The 16,468-nt window shown below is 38.4% G+C and overlaps 2 protein-coding genes across 3 annotated transcripts; one reads left to right on the forward strand and one right to left on the reverse strand.

Annotated features, from left to right (window-relative positions):
• Positions 1-901: 901 nt before the first annotated feature.
• ankrd29 (ankyrin repeat domain 29) lies at positions 902-7,256 on the reverse strand. 2 transcript variants are annotated; one of them, XM_074636043.1, is made up of 10 exons: positions 7,004-7,256; positions 6,133-6,308; positions 4,697-4,795; positions 4,379-4,477; positions 3,224-3,322; positions 2,799-2,897; positions 2,512-2,610; positions 2,046-2,141; positions 1,510-1,608; positions 902-1,425 (listed from the first exon to the last, which is right to left on the reverse strand). In XM_074636043.1, the coding sequence occupies exons 3-10, from the start codon at positions 4,775-4,777 to the stop codon at positions 1,342-1,344; spliced, it is 756 nt and encodes a 251-aa protein (XP_074492144.1). In that variant the 5' UTR covers positions 4,778-4,795; positions 6,133-6,308; positions 7,004-7,256; the 3' UTR covers positions 902-1,341. The 2 variants fall into 2 exon arrangements, with proteins under 2 accessions (XP_074492144.1, XP_074492145.1); XM_074636044.1 differs by having other exon boundaries at positions 6,198-6,308; positions 7,004-7,025.
• A 2,573-nt stretch (positions 7,257-9,829) lies between these two features.
• On the forward strand, positions 9,830-16,463 carry cts12 (cathepsin 12). Its single transcript, XM_074636035.1, has 8 exons — positions 9,830-9,875; positions 11,892-12,037; positions 12,124-12,243; positions 12,825-12,989; positions 13,077-13,298; positions 13,392-13,560; positions 14,119-14,224; positions 14,331-16,463. The coding sequence occupies exons 1-8, from the start codon at positions 9,845-9,847 to the stop codon at positions 14,428-14,430; spliced, it is 1,059 nt and encodes a 352-aa protein (XP_074492136.1). The 5' UTR covers positions 9,830-9,844; the 3' UTR covers positions 14,431-16,463.
• The last annotated feature ends 5 nt before the right edge of the window (positions 16,464-16,468 follow it).

Genomic DNA, 16,468 nt, shown 5'->3' on the forward strand with positions numbered 1-16,468 from the left:
AATACATTTCAGTTTTTTTTTCCTGCAAAGTAAAATAATTAACTCTCAATATTTAAAAAATCGAAATATTCTATATATTTTTACTACATAGATGTAAATATTAAATAAATATACAAAAATAAAATCAATACATTTCCGTTTTCTGCAAGGTAAAATAATTAATTCTAAATATTAAAAAAATCTAAATAAATATTTTCATCTGAACTACATCGATGTAAATATTAAATAAATATAAATAATAAAAAATATATATTTTCGTTTTTTCTGCAGAGTAAAGTAATTAATTCTAAATATTAAAAAATCCAAATATTCTACATATTTCTATCTGAACTACATAGACGTAAATATTAAATAAAAATGAAAACATTAAATTAAATTAAAAAATCTTTTTTTCGGCAAAGTAAAATAATTAATTCTAAATATTCCAAATATTGTTTTATCTTGACCACATAGACATAAATATTAAATAAATATAAAACATAACAAATACATTTCCGTTTTTTTCTGCAAATTGAAATAATTCATTTTAAGAATTTAAAAAATCTAAATATTTTTATCTTTACTACATAGATGTAAATATTAAATAAATATAAAAAAATAAAAAAATACATTTTTTTTCTGCAAAGTAGAATAATTAATTCTAAATATTTATGTCTATGTAGTAAAGATGAAAATATTTAGAATTCATTATTTCACTTTGCAGAGAAAAAAATAACTCAAATCAAATTCAAGCATAATAAAAGTGAGTTACAGGTGTGAGACAGGTGTACATCTAAAATTACTGACCTCTAGTGAATACTAATCATTACAAATAACTCATATAATAAATAATAATGATGATAAATGATAATAAATAATCATTTATTTTGTTATTATTAAAATACTAATCAGGACATCTATGACTTTTCAAAATAAAATGCCTTAATCCTCACACATTAAATAAAAACATGCACACTGCCATTTATGGTTGAATAACAAATTTACACTTTATTACATCTATTATTGAAAAGGCAAATAAAAAGTGTGCAAAAAATATCTAGAAATCTTACAACACCTGGGGTAAACAAAAATAAATGCATATATACTGTAGAACAACAGAGTGAAGGAGATGATGCACATGGCAGACATTTTGGTTGCACGTTGTGTTGCATTAGATTTAGTCCAGGTTTATTCAACATATGATGGCTTCATTTCAGTTGCAATCAAAAGCAAGCACCATGTACAGTACATGTTGTAGTTGAGTAGATTTGACACTGTATTGTTGTTTAATCCCCCCCCTCGGTACACATCACCAGTGAGTGTTTTACAGGCAGGCATGGAGGCAGCAGTCTGGGTTCGTCATCAGCTGTCTCCATTTAACATCTTTGGATGTAACACCTTTAGGATGCGATCGCTCTTTGTAAGATCTGCAGGGAGTTCATTACTCTGCGAAACACACACGAGAAATAGTTTACAAGCTGAAGTTATCTGCTCATGTTCTGTCTCATGTTTTAAATCTACGTGCCTCACCTTGTTGGGTAGTGACGGGTCTGCGTTGGCCCCGAGCAGCAGCAGAACACTTCGAATATTTCCACCCATAACAGCAGCATGAAGGGCAGTAGAGCCATTCTGGAGACAACAAATAAAAAGATTCATAATGCTAATGGAAGAGGTGTTGTATTCTCCAGTTATTGCATGAGGGAGAGGAGGAACGCACACCAGTGCTGAAGTGTAAAGGAAAATAGTTGCACACTCAGCAACGATGCAAAAAAATGACAGAGGTATCCGTCATGTCGACGCAAAATAATTTATTTTTTGCATCGTGGCTTCGAGTGTGCGACTACTTTGTCTTTATTCTTGTATTTTTTTCAGGGTTTTCAAGGTATTACCCTGAAGAAGACTGTCATGTTGAAAAATGAATGAATATTCTTTTTTGCATCGTGGCTACGAGTGTGCGTCTATTTTCCTTTACACTTGTATTCTCCAGTCATTAATAAATATAAACTCCAGTGCTGCAGGGTTAGTATTAAAGGAATAGTTTTACATTCACTGGCAGCATCTTCTACCTTGAGAAGACCAATTGAAGGAGAAAACTTGAGAAGTTCCTCGATGACGCTGTTGTGTCCCTTAAAAGCTGCTTTGAATAACGCTGTTGATCCGTCCTTGAAAGACAGCAGAGAAAACACACACAATTATCTAACAAAACAATCTCAACTTGCTCTGAGGCTTTCGGATATATTACATGGTCTTCATCAGCAGATAAAGTTGAACAGTTGTCTTGGAACTGTAGATGTTCAAACTCTGAGATGTTATGAGTGTAAGACGGTCTGTACGGTGCGTGATTCCACGAATCCTGTTGTCGTAGTAGTAGTAGTACACAGGCTTATACTATTCAAATGTTCTTGACATGTTTGATAGTACAGGTAGGCTGCTTACTAGTCTAGTTTGGGACAAGAGGACTAAACAACGGCAATCAATAATCCCTTTATGTACACCTTTATGTACTTTATTCATTCTAAAAGAACCACACACTTTTCTGTCAGCATCCCGATCTGCACCACGGAGGAGTAGCACCCTCACCACCTCATTATGACCCATCTGAGCTGCCATCCACAGGGCGGCGGTACCATCCTGGGGAACACATGGATGAGGGGAGACAAAGGACATAAGAGGGAAGAGGTGCAACGAAAGAGGAATATTAGAGTCATGAAATAACTTGGAGGGATGAGAATTAGAGATGCTGTGAGCTAAAGAGGCGACTGCATGTGTGACTGTGTCCCTTTAAATCTCTAAAAATGCTAAAAAGGCGAGGACATTACCTCCCTCGCTTGGTTAACCTTAGCACCGGATGACAACAGCTGACGAATCACAGTCACATGACCCTCCTGGGCGGCGAGAAACAGAGGGGTGGCACCGTCCTGAAACATAAAAGAACAACACTTTTCTGCTGTACTTAGATTGCTAAAAAAAACTGTCAGAAAAGTGTTTTCTTAACTTACAACTATCACTACTGTTTCATAAATATATGTATGTGCAGTCAGGTTGTTTTCCGCTGCCTGAGGACAGACTCTAATCCTCCCAAATGTCGGTCGTGTCTGACTCAGCAGTCTGCAGAAACCTGAGAGGCTGGATTCCAGCTGCTGGGGACATTGTGTGCAAACTAACTATAAAAACTACCTGACAGACAGAGTTACTGACAGAGACAGGAGACAGGTCTAGTGAAGAGGCCGAAGATATGACTCACATGCAGCTGGTCGTGAACATTGGCTCCATTCTTCAACAGGGTGTCCACCACCTTGGAGTGTCCGTACTGAGAGGCGACGGTGAGAGCTGTGCCACCGTCCTGCCACAATAAAACACAATAAAACCAGGTGATATTAACAGTTAATAGACACTACTGTGTGCTGCATGCTGAAGAGAGAACTTCTCTAAAGTCTCCAGAGGTGTGAAAAATCAGCCTGAGCAGCATATTTTGTGTCTTTGTCTCCTTATCACTACACGAAGCGCCCTGAGGTCACACGTCTGAGATAACAGCATCCATGGATGGATTACTGAACGGGTCTAACAGGAACAGGCCCAGGGGCCCAAAGTGTCAGGAACCCCCCCGGCATTCGCCTACAAAATGTCACTCAAAGAGACACGCACCAACCAGGAAGAGACTAAAAATGACCACAAAGAAACATGAAACTACTACAAAGAGACCACAAAGACTCAAGACTATGAAAAGGGGCAAAACAAAAACAAAGAGACTCTAAATGACTAAAAACAGACACAAAATTGCCACAAAGACACAAAACAACCACAGAGACTCAAAATGACTACAGAGAGACACAAAATGTCCACAAAGAGATATAAAACAACCACAAAAAGACACAAAGCAACTACAAAGAGACACAAAACAACCACAAAAAGACACAAAGTGACTACAAAGAGACACAAAATGACTACAAAAGAGACTCAAAATGACTATAAAGAGACACAAAGCAACTACAAAGACACTCAAAGTGACAACAAAGACATAAAATGGCCACACAGAGACACAAAACAACTACAATGAGACACAAAATTACTACAAAGACACACAAAGCAACTACAAAGAGACTCAAAATGACTACAAAGAGACACAAAATGGCCACAAAGATAATCAAAACAACCACAAAGAGACTCAAAACGACTACAAAGAGATAAAAATCAACTACAAAGGGACACAAAATGGCCACAAAGAGACTCAAAACAACTACAAAAAGATCCAAAGCGACTACGAAGAGACTCAGAATGACTACAAAGAGACACAAAATGGCCACGATAATCTGCCCATGATAGCATTGCAGCAGTCTCCATCACACCCAGTATTATAAAAGGCTGTTATATACACATCCATTGTCCTGCTGCTGCGTACCTTTGTCTGGAATTCAGTGGAGGCACCGAACTCAAAGAGGAGCTTCACAACATCATCGTGTCCATGCTGGGAGCCGAAGAACAGGGCGGTAGAACCTGTCTGAAAAGGACGATTAAAAGAGATAAAAGGCTGTTTTCATTTTACGTGAACTTGAAAAAAAACTTTCCATGTATGTATGTATATGAATATTCAATTAAAGGCCTGGCTCAGGAGTCTTCAGAAGCAGTCTGTAAGTTGATTCAGGTGGATTTTGCTGACTCCAGTTTCCCTGTGATGCATTGTTTCCACGGACTATAGTCAGTTATTGTGCGATCATACCTCTCTCTGGTAGTTGATGTCGGCTCCTTGCATGATGAGTTCTTTGGCACACTCATAATGGCCGCTGTATGACGCCACCATCAGCGCTGTCGTTCCATACTGAAAAGAAGCACGGCAACAAGAAATTAGCAGAAGAACTCTTTGCACATCTGTTTTATGATGCAGGTGCGTAGGAGAGGGACGAGTAGATCAAAAGTTGCATACTCACAGTACATTGTCTAACTTGCAAAAATAAGCTACATCAGGGGCCGAAACATCACAAATAAATGTATTTTTGCAAGTTAGTGTGCGGGAGATTGTTGGCAACAATAAATTAGCAACCTTGGATGTTTTATTGCAAATGACTTGCTGAAAAATACTTTAAAATGTGATGAAACCACTAAATTCTGAAGAATTTCCAACTTAAAGGAACAGTGTGTAACATTTCATGGGATCTAATAGCAGAACTGGATTATAATATATTAATAAGTGTGCTTTCTTTAGTGTATAGCTACCTGAAAATAAGAATAATTGTGTTTTCGTTGGCTTAGAATGAGCCGTTTATATCTACATAAGGAGCTGGTTCTCTTCACAGTCCGCCATGTTTCTACAGTAGCCCAGAGCGGACAAACCAAACACTGGCTCTAGTGAGAGAGACATCCACGTTTTTACGTTACCTGAAGGTCACCATAGTTCTCTGACATTCTTGTGAAACTGCGGTAACGTGAGGCGCAGAGTGCAAAACCGTGTTACCGCCTGCCGCTGACTGACTTCCGCTGCTCCTAAAGGCCCAGACACACCAACCCGACATCAAAGAACTAGCAGCGACGAAGGCCGCCTGTTGCGTCACCTCACGTCGACTTTGTCTTGACCAAAAAGTTGCACTTGAACACACCACAAAGACTACAGCCAACGGTCGACTACCACGTACGTTCTGCGCCTGCGTGAGATGAAATAACTCTCCACACCAGCAGGCGGTGGTAGTCTGCATTCATCATTCAAAAACAGAAGACCGAGGATGGTGGATATACAAGCTGTTGTTATGATACGTACATGAAACAAAGCGGCGTCTGACACACTGAAAAAACTAGGCCGACATACGCTCACCGACGGCCCCAAACTGCCCGACGGCCGACCGTCAGCTTGGTGTGTCAGGACCTTAAAGTAGTGTTATTATGGTTGTGTTATGGTTATTATGGATGACCTCTGAGTGAGGTGAACGGTGTTACCACGGTTTTGCACTCGGCGGCTCACGTTACCAGTCTTAGAAAGGGAAGAGTGAGCGGAGGAGTACTCAGTTGGTTGCAATCTGCAACCACACCACTAGATGTCACTAAATCCTACACACTGTACCTTTAACACATGAAACCCTTTATTATTATGATGAAAATAAAAAAATGTGTGATACACACACATGCAACCACAGAGGTAAGGCGTAAAGCTCTCTGTGTCCCTACCACAGGTGGGTTATGGTTAAAGAAGCGTGCAGCTGAGCAGCCAGGAGGACATGCAGCGTCCGTACACTGTCTCTGCAGTCGGCGTCCACACGTCCGCTGTTGAGCAGCAGCTGAAGAAGAGCCAAGTTCCCCTTCCTCGCTGCCCAAAACACAGCATTAGCCAGGGGTGTTTCCTTCTGCAGGGTAAATACACACAACAACCACCACCGGTGACCTTAAACCACCATTATAGTATTAAACACACTGACAGTTCAGACAGCAGAGTGGAGGTTTAAAGGTCACCTATTATGCAAAATGCACTTTTTCATGTCTTTTAAACATCAATATCTGTCCCTAGTGTGTCCACAGGCCACCATAGTATCATAAAAGACCATCCTCTCTCTTTTTCTCCTGCTCCATCTGTCCAAAAATGGGTCAAACTAACACGCATATTTCCATCTCTTTCAGAATATGATTGAAGGGATCTGAATAAAATTTAATTATATTATTATATATATTAATATTATTATTATTATTATATATTATATATTATATATTATATATTATATATTATATTATTATATTAATTTAATTGAAATAAAATCATTAAATAAAATGCTTTGCAAACAGTGCATGCACACTATACAGGTTAATGTGTGAAATCCAGGTAGGACCACAGGCCATATGATACCCCTACTACACATGCACATCTCTCGTGTTTAGTGCATTGAACAGCCTATTTAATTCCAGCTCACAGTTAAACAGCAGGTCATTAAATAAACCCTGATCTGCAGCTCCACTTTAAGAGAAAGCATTTGTGATGTTTTCTCATCGAGGCCCTGTAAGTATTCGTACACAGAGAGACAATGATGGATGGAAAAAGCTGGTTTACCTTAAACGACATCCTGCAGACCTCATTCGTGACTCATGTTTCTTGCTGCTGCAGACTCGTTCATTAGAGCCGCTGCTGAGGCTGCTGAGGAGAGACTCTCTGTTTTGCCGCACTGAGTCTGTGACTGAGTCTGTGTTTGGGTGTTGGTGCCTCGTTCGAGGACATAATAATAAGAGCCAGAGAGAGACGGTCAGCTGAGCTCATCCTCTGCAGTCAGTCAGCCGGTCGGTGCTGCTGCTGGAGGAGGAGGAGGAGAGCAGAGGACCACTGGGGGGCGCTGAGGAGCACACACACACACACACACACACACACACACACACACGCACGCACGCACGCACGCACACACACACACACACACACACACACACACACACACACAGAGTAGAGGACACAACTTACTATTGCATTAAAAATGTCAGGAAGCCAGTTAATAAACACACATTAATAATATTAATCAGATGAAATATATACAACATTAAAGGGCCCATAACTCATCTATCTTTGAATTTTTTTATTTTCTGTCTTATTAACTAAATTAACTTGGCACCATGACACTAGGTCAGGGGTCAGCAACCTTTACTGTCAAAAGAGACATTTTAGGCAAAAAAAAGGAAAAATCTGTTTGGAGCTGCAAAACATTTGATCATTGTGATGAAGGTAACACAGTTTATAGTCTTAGTATATAGTATATAAATCTAATGCAGTGAGGGCCAAAGAGACAATGTACAACGGAGTATTAGGGCCACATTGAGGGAAAAAACATCTGAGATTTACAGAATAAAGTAGTAATATTATGAGAATAAAGTCAAAACTTTACGAGAAAAAAAGTCATAATATTACGAAAAAAATGAAAATAACACGTAAAATTACTACTTTATAATATTATGACTTTATTCTCGAAATCTCAGATGTATTCTTTTTCCTCAGTGCGGCCCTAATACTCTGTCGTACCATCGTACATTAGACCTACAACGATGATAAATAAAATGAAAATGTAAACAAAAAACAGGTATTCATTTCAGAGCCTCAGGTTGCAGACCCCTGTACTAGGCCATATATGACAGATATATCAGATATTTTACTGAATTTAAAAGCTGCAACTGCATTTTAGTTGTAAATACTTTGGTTACATTTGAAAGAGTTTATACAACATTAAACATATCTGGAACCTCTTCCATCATTTACATCACTTAGATGTTGGAATGATTCATAAACATAAACCATAAACTGGTCCAGGGACAGAAGGAATATCATATTTAAGTTCTTTTAGTGTGAAATACTGATGCACGTTTCTAGGATGTGTGGATTGAGGATTTTTATGCACTCTGGCACCTTATTTACATTCAAAGTACAAAAAATCCCTTGTTAATCAAATTATTCCTGGATCAGTACAGCTTGGTGGAGAGTAACTACGTACATTTACTCACCGATGCGTGAGTATAATTTGATGTAGCCTACTTGTACTTGAGGATCTAATTTTTCTATTCCACTACATTGATAATACTGTATATAAAAAATATTGTCAAATTTTGTCATATTTATTTGACAGCTGTAGTTATAAGATAATTTACAGAATACAATTTTACAGTAAATAAAAATGCATTGTTAATGATTAAACCAGTGGTCTTTATCCTTTGTGGCTTGAGTCCTACATACAGTGTCTAGTTGAGGCACATTTCATTAATTTCATCTTTAACAACATATTGAGTTGTTAGCAGTGGTAGAGGAAGTACTCAGATCTTATATCTAAGTAAAAATAGCAATACGACAGAGTAGAAATACTCTGTTACAAGCTGGTAAAGGTGGAGCAAAGTTTAAATTTATATATACAATATATATATATATATATATATATATATATATATATATATATATATATATATATATATATATATATATATAATGTAGTGAAGTAAAATGTACAATATTTCCCTCTGAGATATAGTGGTCTAGAAGTATAAAGTAGCATGAAATGGAAATACTCAAGTAAAGTACAAGTACCTCGACATTGTACTTAAGTACAGTACTTGAGTAAATGTACTTTGTTACTTTCCATCACTGGTTATTAGCGGTTCCATCAAAGAGTGATTCTAAGCTACACGGATGGTTTCAATTAATAAACCATTCAAAATAACCATCCCAAATATGATAAATTATTTCACAAAAATGATTTGGGAAAAGTAAAAAAAAGAAAATACTAATTTGTGTAGGAGAGCTTTGTTTTTTCTTCTTTTCTGCCCCATTAATCATCTCACAACCCCACAGATACATTTCATGACCTTTTAGTGGGCCTGACCCCTTATAAGCTGAGAACCACTGGACTACCTGATATAAAACAGTTAAAGCTTCACCTCGACCAGCTACAACAGTAAAATGATACTTACAAGTATTAACAGTACAATAATGTAACATATAATAATATAACAATACTTTAAGTACATTTATCCGATTATAGTTCTGTACTTTTACTTAAGTGTGGCTTTTAATGAACTTTTAGTCAAGTATTTTTAACGTACTGGTACTTTTACTTCAGTAAATGATCTGTTTACTTCCTCCACCGCTGTTTTTGGAAACTTAGATGTCAGGTGTTATGATGATTATAAACCGGTAATTGAAGGATTTACAATATTGCAGCTTTAGCTCTCTCTGGATGATAATAGAGGTATTACCGAGGAGGAGGAGCAGCGAAAGCATCTTATTTTTGTTGACTAATGTCCTTCTCAGGTGCTGCCATGAGTGTTGATTAAGGGATTCATTAAAGTACAGTGGAAACATGTATTTATTGTAAAGCTATATAAGGAGGGTTGACGGTGAGTCTGCTGCTCTCGTCCCTCTCAGACCATGGGAACAAAACAGACTCACATCCATGAAGGTAAGATGGACACAGGCTTTTTATTTCACATCTGAAACCTTTTATTTTAAAGACAACATGCTTTTTAAAAATGCCAACAGCTCAGTTTCATTAACTGTTATGAGGCTTGACAATGGATGCTGATGTTTCTGAGTACACAGTTTGTTGGCTTTTATGTTTGTCCAGTAAAAACACGCTTAATAACCTCTGCTAAATTAAACTATCTGAGCTTACGGGCTGCTTTGTAATATCAGCAACTTGTAGAGTTTGATTCTTGATCCATTGACATCACATAATCCTCATTTATGATGGATTATATATCAGATATATCAAATCTTTTTACATCAAATTGCATTTTCATGAGAGTTCAATCAGGGGTCATGTTAGAAATTTAGCCTTTGCAAATGAGGTTTTCTTTTTTTTATCAACCCCCCTTTATAAATTAATATAATGTTGCACTTTTAGAACAAACATCCAGGATTTTTACAGTCAGCAGGTGCTGTCCAATTACTTTACTTGACAATCTAACATTTTATTTTCACATCTCAGTCACATTTTATTTATTATAGAAGTGCAGAAAAGTTTCATGTTTTGCTGTTGATTTGCTAAAATGGCCCATTTTGGACTTGGTAGAGGAAGATATTAAAAAGTATGTAGCAATGATGCAGTTTGGATCATCCTGTGTAGAATTACTTTACAAAAGACTACACAACTATTAGGATTGTACAGCTTTTTATGTCTGTGAAGCACTTTGTAAACTTGTTTTTCAAAAGTGCTATATAAATACATTTTAATATTCTTATTAACGTTTATTAAATAAACACAAATTTTGAAAAGCTATCATGATTTAAAAAAAATTTAATATATTATCACTCTGTTGTTAAAATGGGTTACATTTGGTGAAGAATGCATTATGACTTGTTGAAGACTAAAAACTCAAAGTTTAGGACTTGGGACTTGTCAGTCTTGACTTAGGGCTTGACTTGAGACTTGACTTGAGACTTGACTTGAGACTTGTCAGTCTTGACTTGAGACTTGACTTGGGTCTTGACTTGAGACTTGTCAGTCTTGACTTGAGACTTGACTTTGGTCTTGACTTGAGACTTGACTTGGGTCTTGACTTGTGACTTGTCAGTCTTGACTTGAGACTTGACTTGGGTCTTGACTTGAGACTTGTCAGTCTTGACTTGAGACTTGACTTTGGTCTTGACTTGAGACTTGACTTGGGTCTTGACTTGTGACTTGTCAGTCTTGACTTGAGACTTGACTTGGGTCTTGACTTGAGACTTGTCAGTCTTGACTTGAGACTTGACTTTGGTCTTGACTTGAGACTTGACTTGGGTCTTGACTTGTGACTTGTCAGTCTTGACTTGAGACTTGACTTGGGTCTTGACTTGAGACTTGTCAGTCTTGACTTGAGACTTGACTTTGGTCTTGACTTGAGACTTGACTTGGGTCTTGACTTGAGACTTGTCAGTCTTGACTTGTGACTTGACTTGGGTCTTGACTTGAGACTTGTCAGTCTTGACTTGAGACTTGACTTTGGTCTTGACTTGAGACTTGACTTGGGTCTTGACTTGTGACTTGTCAGTCTTGACTTGAGACTTGACTTGGGTCTTGACTTGTGACTTGTCAGTCTTGATCTGAGACTTGACTTGGGTCTTGACTTGTGACTTGTCAGTCTTGACTTGAGACTTGACTTGGGTCTTGACTTGTGACTTGTCAGTCTTGACTTGAGACTTGACTTGGGTCTTGACTTGTGACTTGTCAGTCTTGACTTGAGACTTGACTTGGGTCTTGACTTGTGACTTGTCAGTCTTGATCTGAGACTTGACAGTCTTGACTTGAGACTTGACTTGGGTCTTGACTTGTGACTTGTCAGTCTTGATCTGAGACTTGACTTAGGACTTGACTTGAGACTTGCGTATTTTGCGTATTTTATTTATTTAGCAGTAAACAACAGAACAATTGACAAACTGTGATAAGAACAGTTTGTTTAGGTTCAGTGACTCCTCTGTGATGCTCTTGTCCTTGTAGTCCAGCAGACCAGCTTCCTGCTGCGAGCTGCTCTGCTCTCCGTCCTGCTGTTCGGCCCGCAGTACGTGGCCTCCGAGTCGGACGAAGTGGTCCTGACCGAGTGGGACATCTGGAAGAGCAGCCATGGCGTTACCCACGAAGACATGGTGAGACCGACTGCACGTCTAAAATACAAGCAGCAACAGTAAAAGCTCTGATTCACTGGAGTCTTTCTTTCTGTGTTATCCTGCAGGACGACATGCAGAGGAGGGCCATCTGGGAGGAGAACAAACAGATGATTGAAGACAATAATCAAGGGTTCTTCATGGGGATGAGGCCGTTCGCTATGGCCATGAATAAATATGGAGACCTGGTGAGGAGCAGTGTTTTCTTCTCTATGATAAAAGCTCCACTGCCTACAACCTCAAATCAAAGTATTTTAAAGTTACTACAAGAACTTTGTAAGTAAACAAGACCACCAGCGAGAAGATTGGCTGTTTCTATATAGTTATTCTTAATGCCTGTCAGGCCGTATTGCTGGGCCCGCTGGAGGGAAGGGATGCACGGGAGAACCAGACGCAGGACTGAGTGGGACAGATTGTCAGACCCTGCTGCAGTGAAATTAGAGTGTTTTTTAAAGGGACCCTGGTGCTCGGAAACACTACCGCTTTTGTCCACAGGGGCCGCCAAAATTGACACAAAGTCCTGAGTTTGTTTGACCCACCCGTCCACCCCGACCTCCTCACTACGCAGTCTTTGTCACTCCATATAGTATGTCACCTGTCCTGGCTCACGATTATGTGATTTACACAGAAATTGATAAACTGTTTTATGTATGAATTACAGTGCATTACTTTTTGTAGGTATAGCTAGGAGCAGTATATGAGAACAGCCTGGACAACTCCATAACATGACTTATTGGTAAACAATCTTCTTTATGTTCTCCATATGTAGACGAGACAAGAGTACCAGGTTCTGCAAGGAGCCATGATAGACGCCCAGTTCGTGCAGAGAGGGAAGACGGTCTCGGGACGACGACTGCGTATCAATGCCAGGAAGTTAGATGCTTATTTTGTGGACTACAGGAACATGGGTTATGTCACTGAGGTGAAAGACCAGGTAAGACATTTCTAAATTAATTTTCAGTATCCAGCCTGAATCATGAACACCTTCACATCTACTGTATGTTTTAAATGTTCTTCACAGGGTTACTGTGGCTCCTGCTGGGCCTTCAGCACTACGGGAGCCATCGAGGGACAAATATACAAGAGGACAGGCCAGCTTGTGTCTCTGAGTGAACAAAACCTGGTGGACTGCTCCAGAGCTTATGGTACCTATGGCTGCAATGGGGCCTGGATGGCCAACGCCTACGACTACGTGGTCAACAACGGGCTGCAGTCGACCAGCGCCTACCCGTACACCTCAGTGGTGAGGCTCGACCCGCTGGCTCCGCCTCCATTAGAACAGTTACAACCAGTTAATGATTATTATTAACGTTTAGCTCTGTGTTTCTCTCACCAGGACACCCAGCCCTGTTACTACGACAGCAGACGTGCAGTAGCTCATATCAAGGACTACAGGTTCATACCTAAAGGAGACGAGCAGGCTCTGGCTGACGCCGTGGCAACCATCGGTCCAATCACAGTAGCTATTGATGCAGATCATTCAAGCTTCCTGTTCTACAGCTCAGGTTAACAGTAAAATACTCCCTCTGTACAATCGTTGTCAGTGAGTTGTTGTAATCAATATTTTCATACTAAGAATGGAATCAAATTACTATGTCTATGTGAAATATGTTGCTCATAGTGACAAACACAGAGAGAGCTTTGAAACGTCTTTCAGCTCAGTGTTTTGGTCCACAACTTTACTGTAATTCATATATATCCCACAAAATCAATTTGTTTGTAATACAAGTAAAAAATGAGGATTAACTTTTCGTAAGAATCATACGAACCATTATATGAGGATATGTTGCCCAAAACAACAGACAAAATTAACAACTAGCTGGTGAACATAGTGCAGCATTTAGCAGCTAAAAAGACAGATAATTAGGAGTTGGTGGAGACCAAAAACAGATCTAAAAGTGAATATTGACATCAGGTGGACATAAACATGACTCCAAATTAATTAATCTGTTGGCTGTGTAAATAAGCAACAAAAGTTGATAATACGATGTAAATGTTGCTTGTTTATGCTTCCCCCAAGTGGCCAAACAACACATTAACGTAGGTTGAAATTTCCTTTGCAGGAATATACGATGAGCCCCTCTGTAACCCGAACAATCTGAGTCACGCGGTGCTGCTGGTTGGTTACGGCTCTGAAGGAGGCCAAGACTTCTGGATCATCAAGAACAGGTCAGAAAAACCCTCCACATGTAGAATAACATGGGTTGATTTTGTCGAATACTACATTTTCTATCATATATCACATGTAGTCTAAAAGTGTTTGTTTTTTTCTTAGTTGGGGTAGCAGTTGGGGAGAAGGCGGCTACATGCGAATGGTCCGAGACGGCAGAAACACGTGTGGAATCGCGAGCTACGCCTTGTACCCTATTCTATGATCCTGATCAGATGCTTCAGTCGTGTGTTAATGCTGAACTCTTCCACTGGACCGTCAGAAAACAACATCACTCATTGCTTTAACAGCCCATGTCATTTCTAAAACACTCCTGTCGTCCATATTTCCTGAACCTCCTGCTGAACCTTTCTGACACTGTAGATGTTTTGTGCTCATATGGGGAGCGTATCTATGTTCCAAAGATCCTAAGTTCCCCAGTTCAATATTCTGTTAACACACATTAACCCTCCTATTTAGTTTGAATCAAATTTGATCTGTTTCAAGTTAGAATATTTCATAAATATTAACCATTTTTTTGTTGGAATATTATAATTTTATTTGATTTTATGGTCTCTAAAAAAATGTTACAAAGCTGACCAGGCAGAGAATATGACAGAGTCTGGGTGGTTTTGTGGATAACATTTTACTTAAACTTGACTCATACTCTTTGGGTTTGGGTTGGGTTTGATCCACAAAATTACCCAGCATGTTTGATTGCTGCATGCCATACGATTGAAAAACAATGTTCTATATTTTTGATGATTTGGTTTGATTTGGAGACAGCAAGGTAAATGTGGCCTTTGGACCACAAAATAAAAAAAGTAAATGTAGATTTTGTGATTATGATTAGATAACAAGTTAGTTATGAGGTTCCCGATATGTGCGATATATATAGAACTGAGGAACATAGCAATGACCTCCTCATGGGAACCTGAAAAATGTCCCCCAGCTCTGTATTCGCTTAATAAATAAATGTAACCATTTTTTAATTCATCATTCACAAAACACTCGAAAACAATTATTTTTACCCAGTATAGTGTTGTAGCTTTTACAGTGAACACATTGCTTCTCTCAGGGACGTAGTACACACGCCAGCCTGTGGCCAGAGAAAATATTAGCCTTCCTAAATTTAATCAATTAGTCTAACTCACCAAATATGAAAAACTGCAATTTAAATAAATCAAGTAAGACTATGTAACTTTGGAAAGAAGTAATAACACATCTCCACTTTCAAATGAAAATGTGAATTTCTCTAATTTTGCTACTACAACCTTTAACCCTCACAAGCAAGTTTCTGAGTGGCTCGCTATAGATTCAAACAATATGTACATAACATTGACTCAAAGTCACTTTTTCTATCCAATCTTTCAGACCGATAGCAGTTTACGAACAGAGAAGGTAAAAGAGCTGAAAATAATGCTTAAAGAACAGCCTCTGTTTACCAAACTGACGAAGAAGACCAACGCAGCAGCAGATGCTTCGTATAGTGAAATACATCATAATGAAACACAAAAAGCTATTTGCCTATGGCGAGATTGTAATACAGGTGATGACTGTGGTGGCTGTAACGTTATTAAAGCACCATAAAAGTAAGACAGAAATTATGTCTGCTATTGGTGATGTACAAATTGATTGATTGGTGCTATGAGTCGCTCTTGGGCACTATCATTTTTGTCAAATTAACTCTCAGAAGAAAAAAGGTTGGAGACCCCTGATTTAACCTAATAGTGGCTAATTTGAGCAAATATTAGCAAACTTGCTGTATAATAGACATTACTGAGTCAGTTCACTGAGTCATGGCTCTTCTTCTTTATGGCATTTTTGCTAATGCCAAAGAGAACTTTAGCTAAAGCTTGTAGCCACAGTTCCACAGTTGTGTTTTTAAAAATTAGCAATAAATAAATGATTCATTGCCATTATGCTAACCCTTTGATCACTCACTCTTCTGGATACTGAATAATTGACTGAGTATTGTTTGCTACCGTATATTTTTAACTCTCTTGTTATATCTCCAGACTGCAAAACTTTTATTATTTTTGTTACAGTGACACTTACAGTACACGTTTAGGCCTCAACTTGAATGTGTTTGAGACAGAACAAATTAAATGGTGCTTTGTATTTTCAATGCAAATAAAGTTAATTTTTGTCTGCATTTTTTTCTACCATTATAAACAATATTTTACTTACTGGATCAACCTTAATGTCTACTGTAACTTCTGGACTGACTGATAATAAAGGGATTTTCTTCTAAGTGTATATTT

This window comes from Sebastes fasciatus, chromosome 5, assembly GCF_043250625.1.
Source record: "Sebastes fasciatus isolate fSebFas1 chromosome 5, fSebFas1.pri, whole genome shotgun sequence".
NCBI classification, from domain to species: domain Eukaryota; kingdom Metazoa; phylum Chordata; class Actinopteri; order Perciformes; family Sebastidae; genus Sebastes; species Sebastes fasciatus.

What these genes read in the sequence shown, in the direction of transcription:
- ankrd29 (XM_074636044.1), bottom strand. An exon ending in ACGCCGACTGCAGAGACAGT is followed by an intron (nt 4,796 to 6,197) that starts GTACGGACGCTG and finishes GCTTCTTTTCAG; the next exon opens with TATGGAACGACAGCGCTGAT. An exon ending in CTTCAATTGGTCTTCTCAAG is followed by an intron (nt 1,609 to 2,045) that starts GTAGAAGATGCT and finishes TGTTGTCTCCAG; the next exon opens with AATGGCTCTACTGCCCTTCA.
- cts12 (XM_074636035.1), top strand. Translation starts at nt 9,845, where the DNA reads ATGGGAACAAAACAGACTCACATCCATGAAG. An exon ending in TGAATAAATATGGAGACCTG is followed by an intron (nt 12,244 to 12,824) that starts GTGAGGAGCAGT and finishes CTCCATATGTAG; the next exon opens with ACGAGACAAGAGTACCAGGT. An exon ending in TCACTGAGGTGAAAGACCAG is followed by an intron (nt 12,990 to 13,076) that starts GTAAGACATTTC and finishes TGTTCTTCACAG; the next exon opens with GGTTACTGTGGCTCCTGCTG.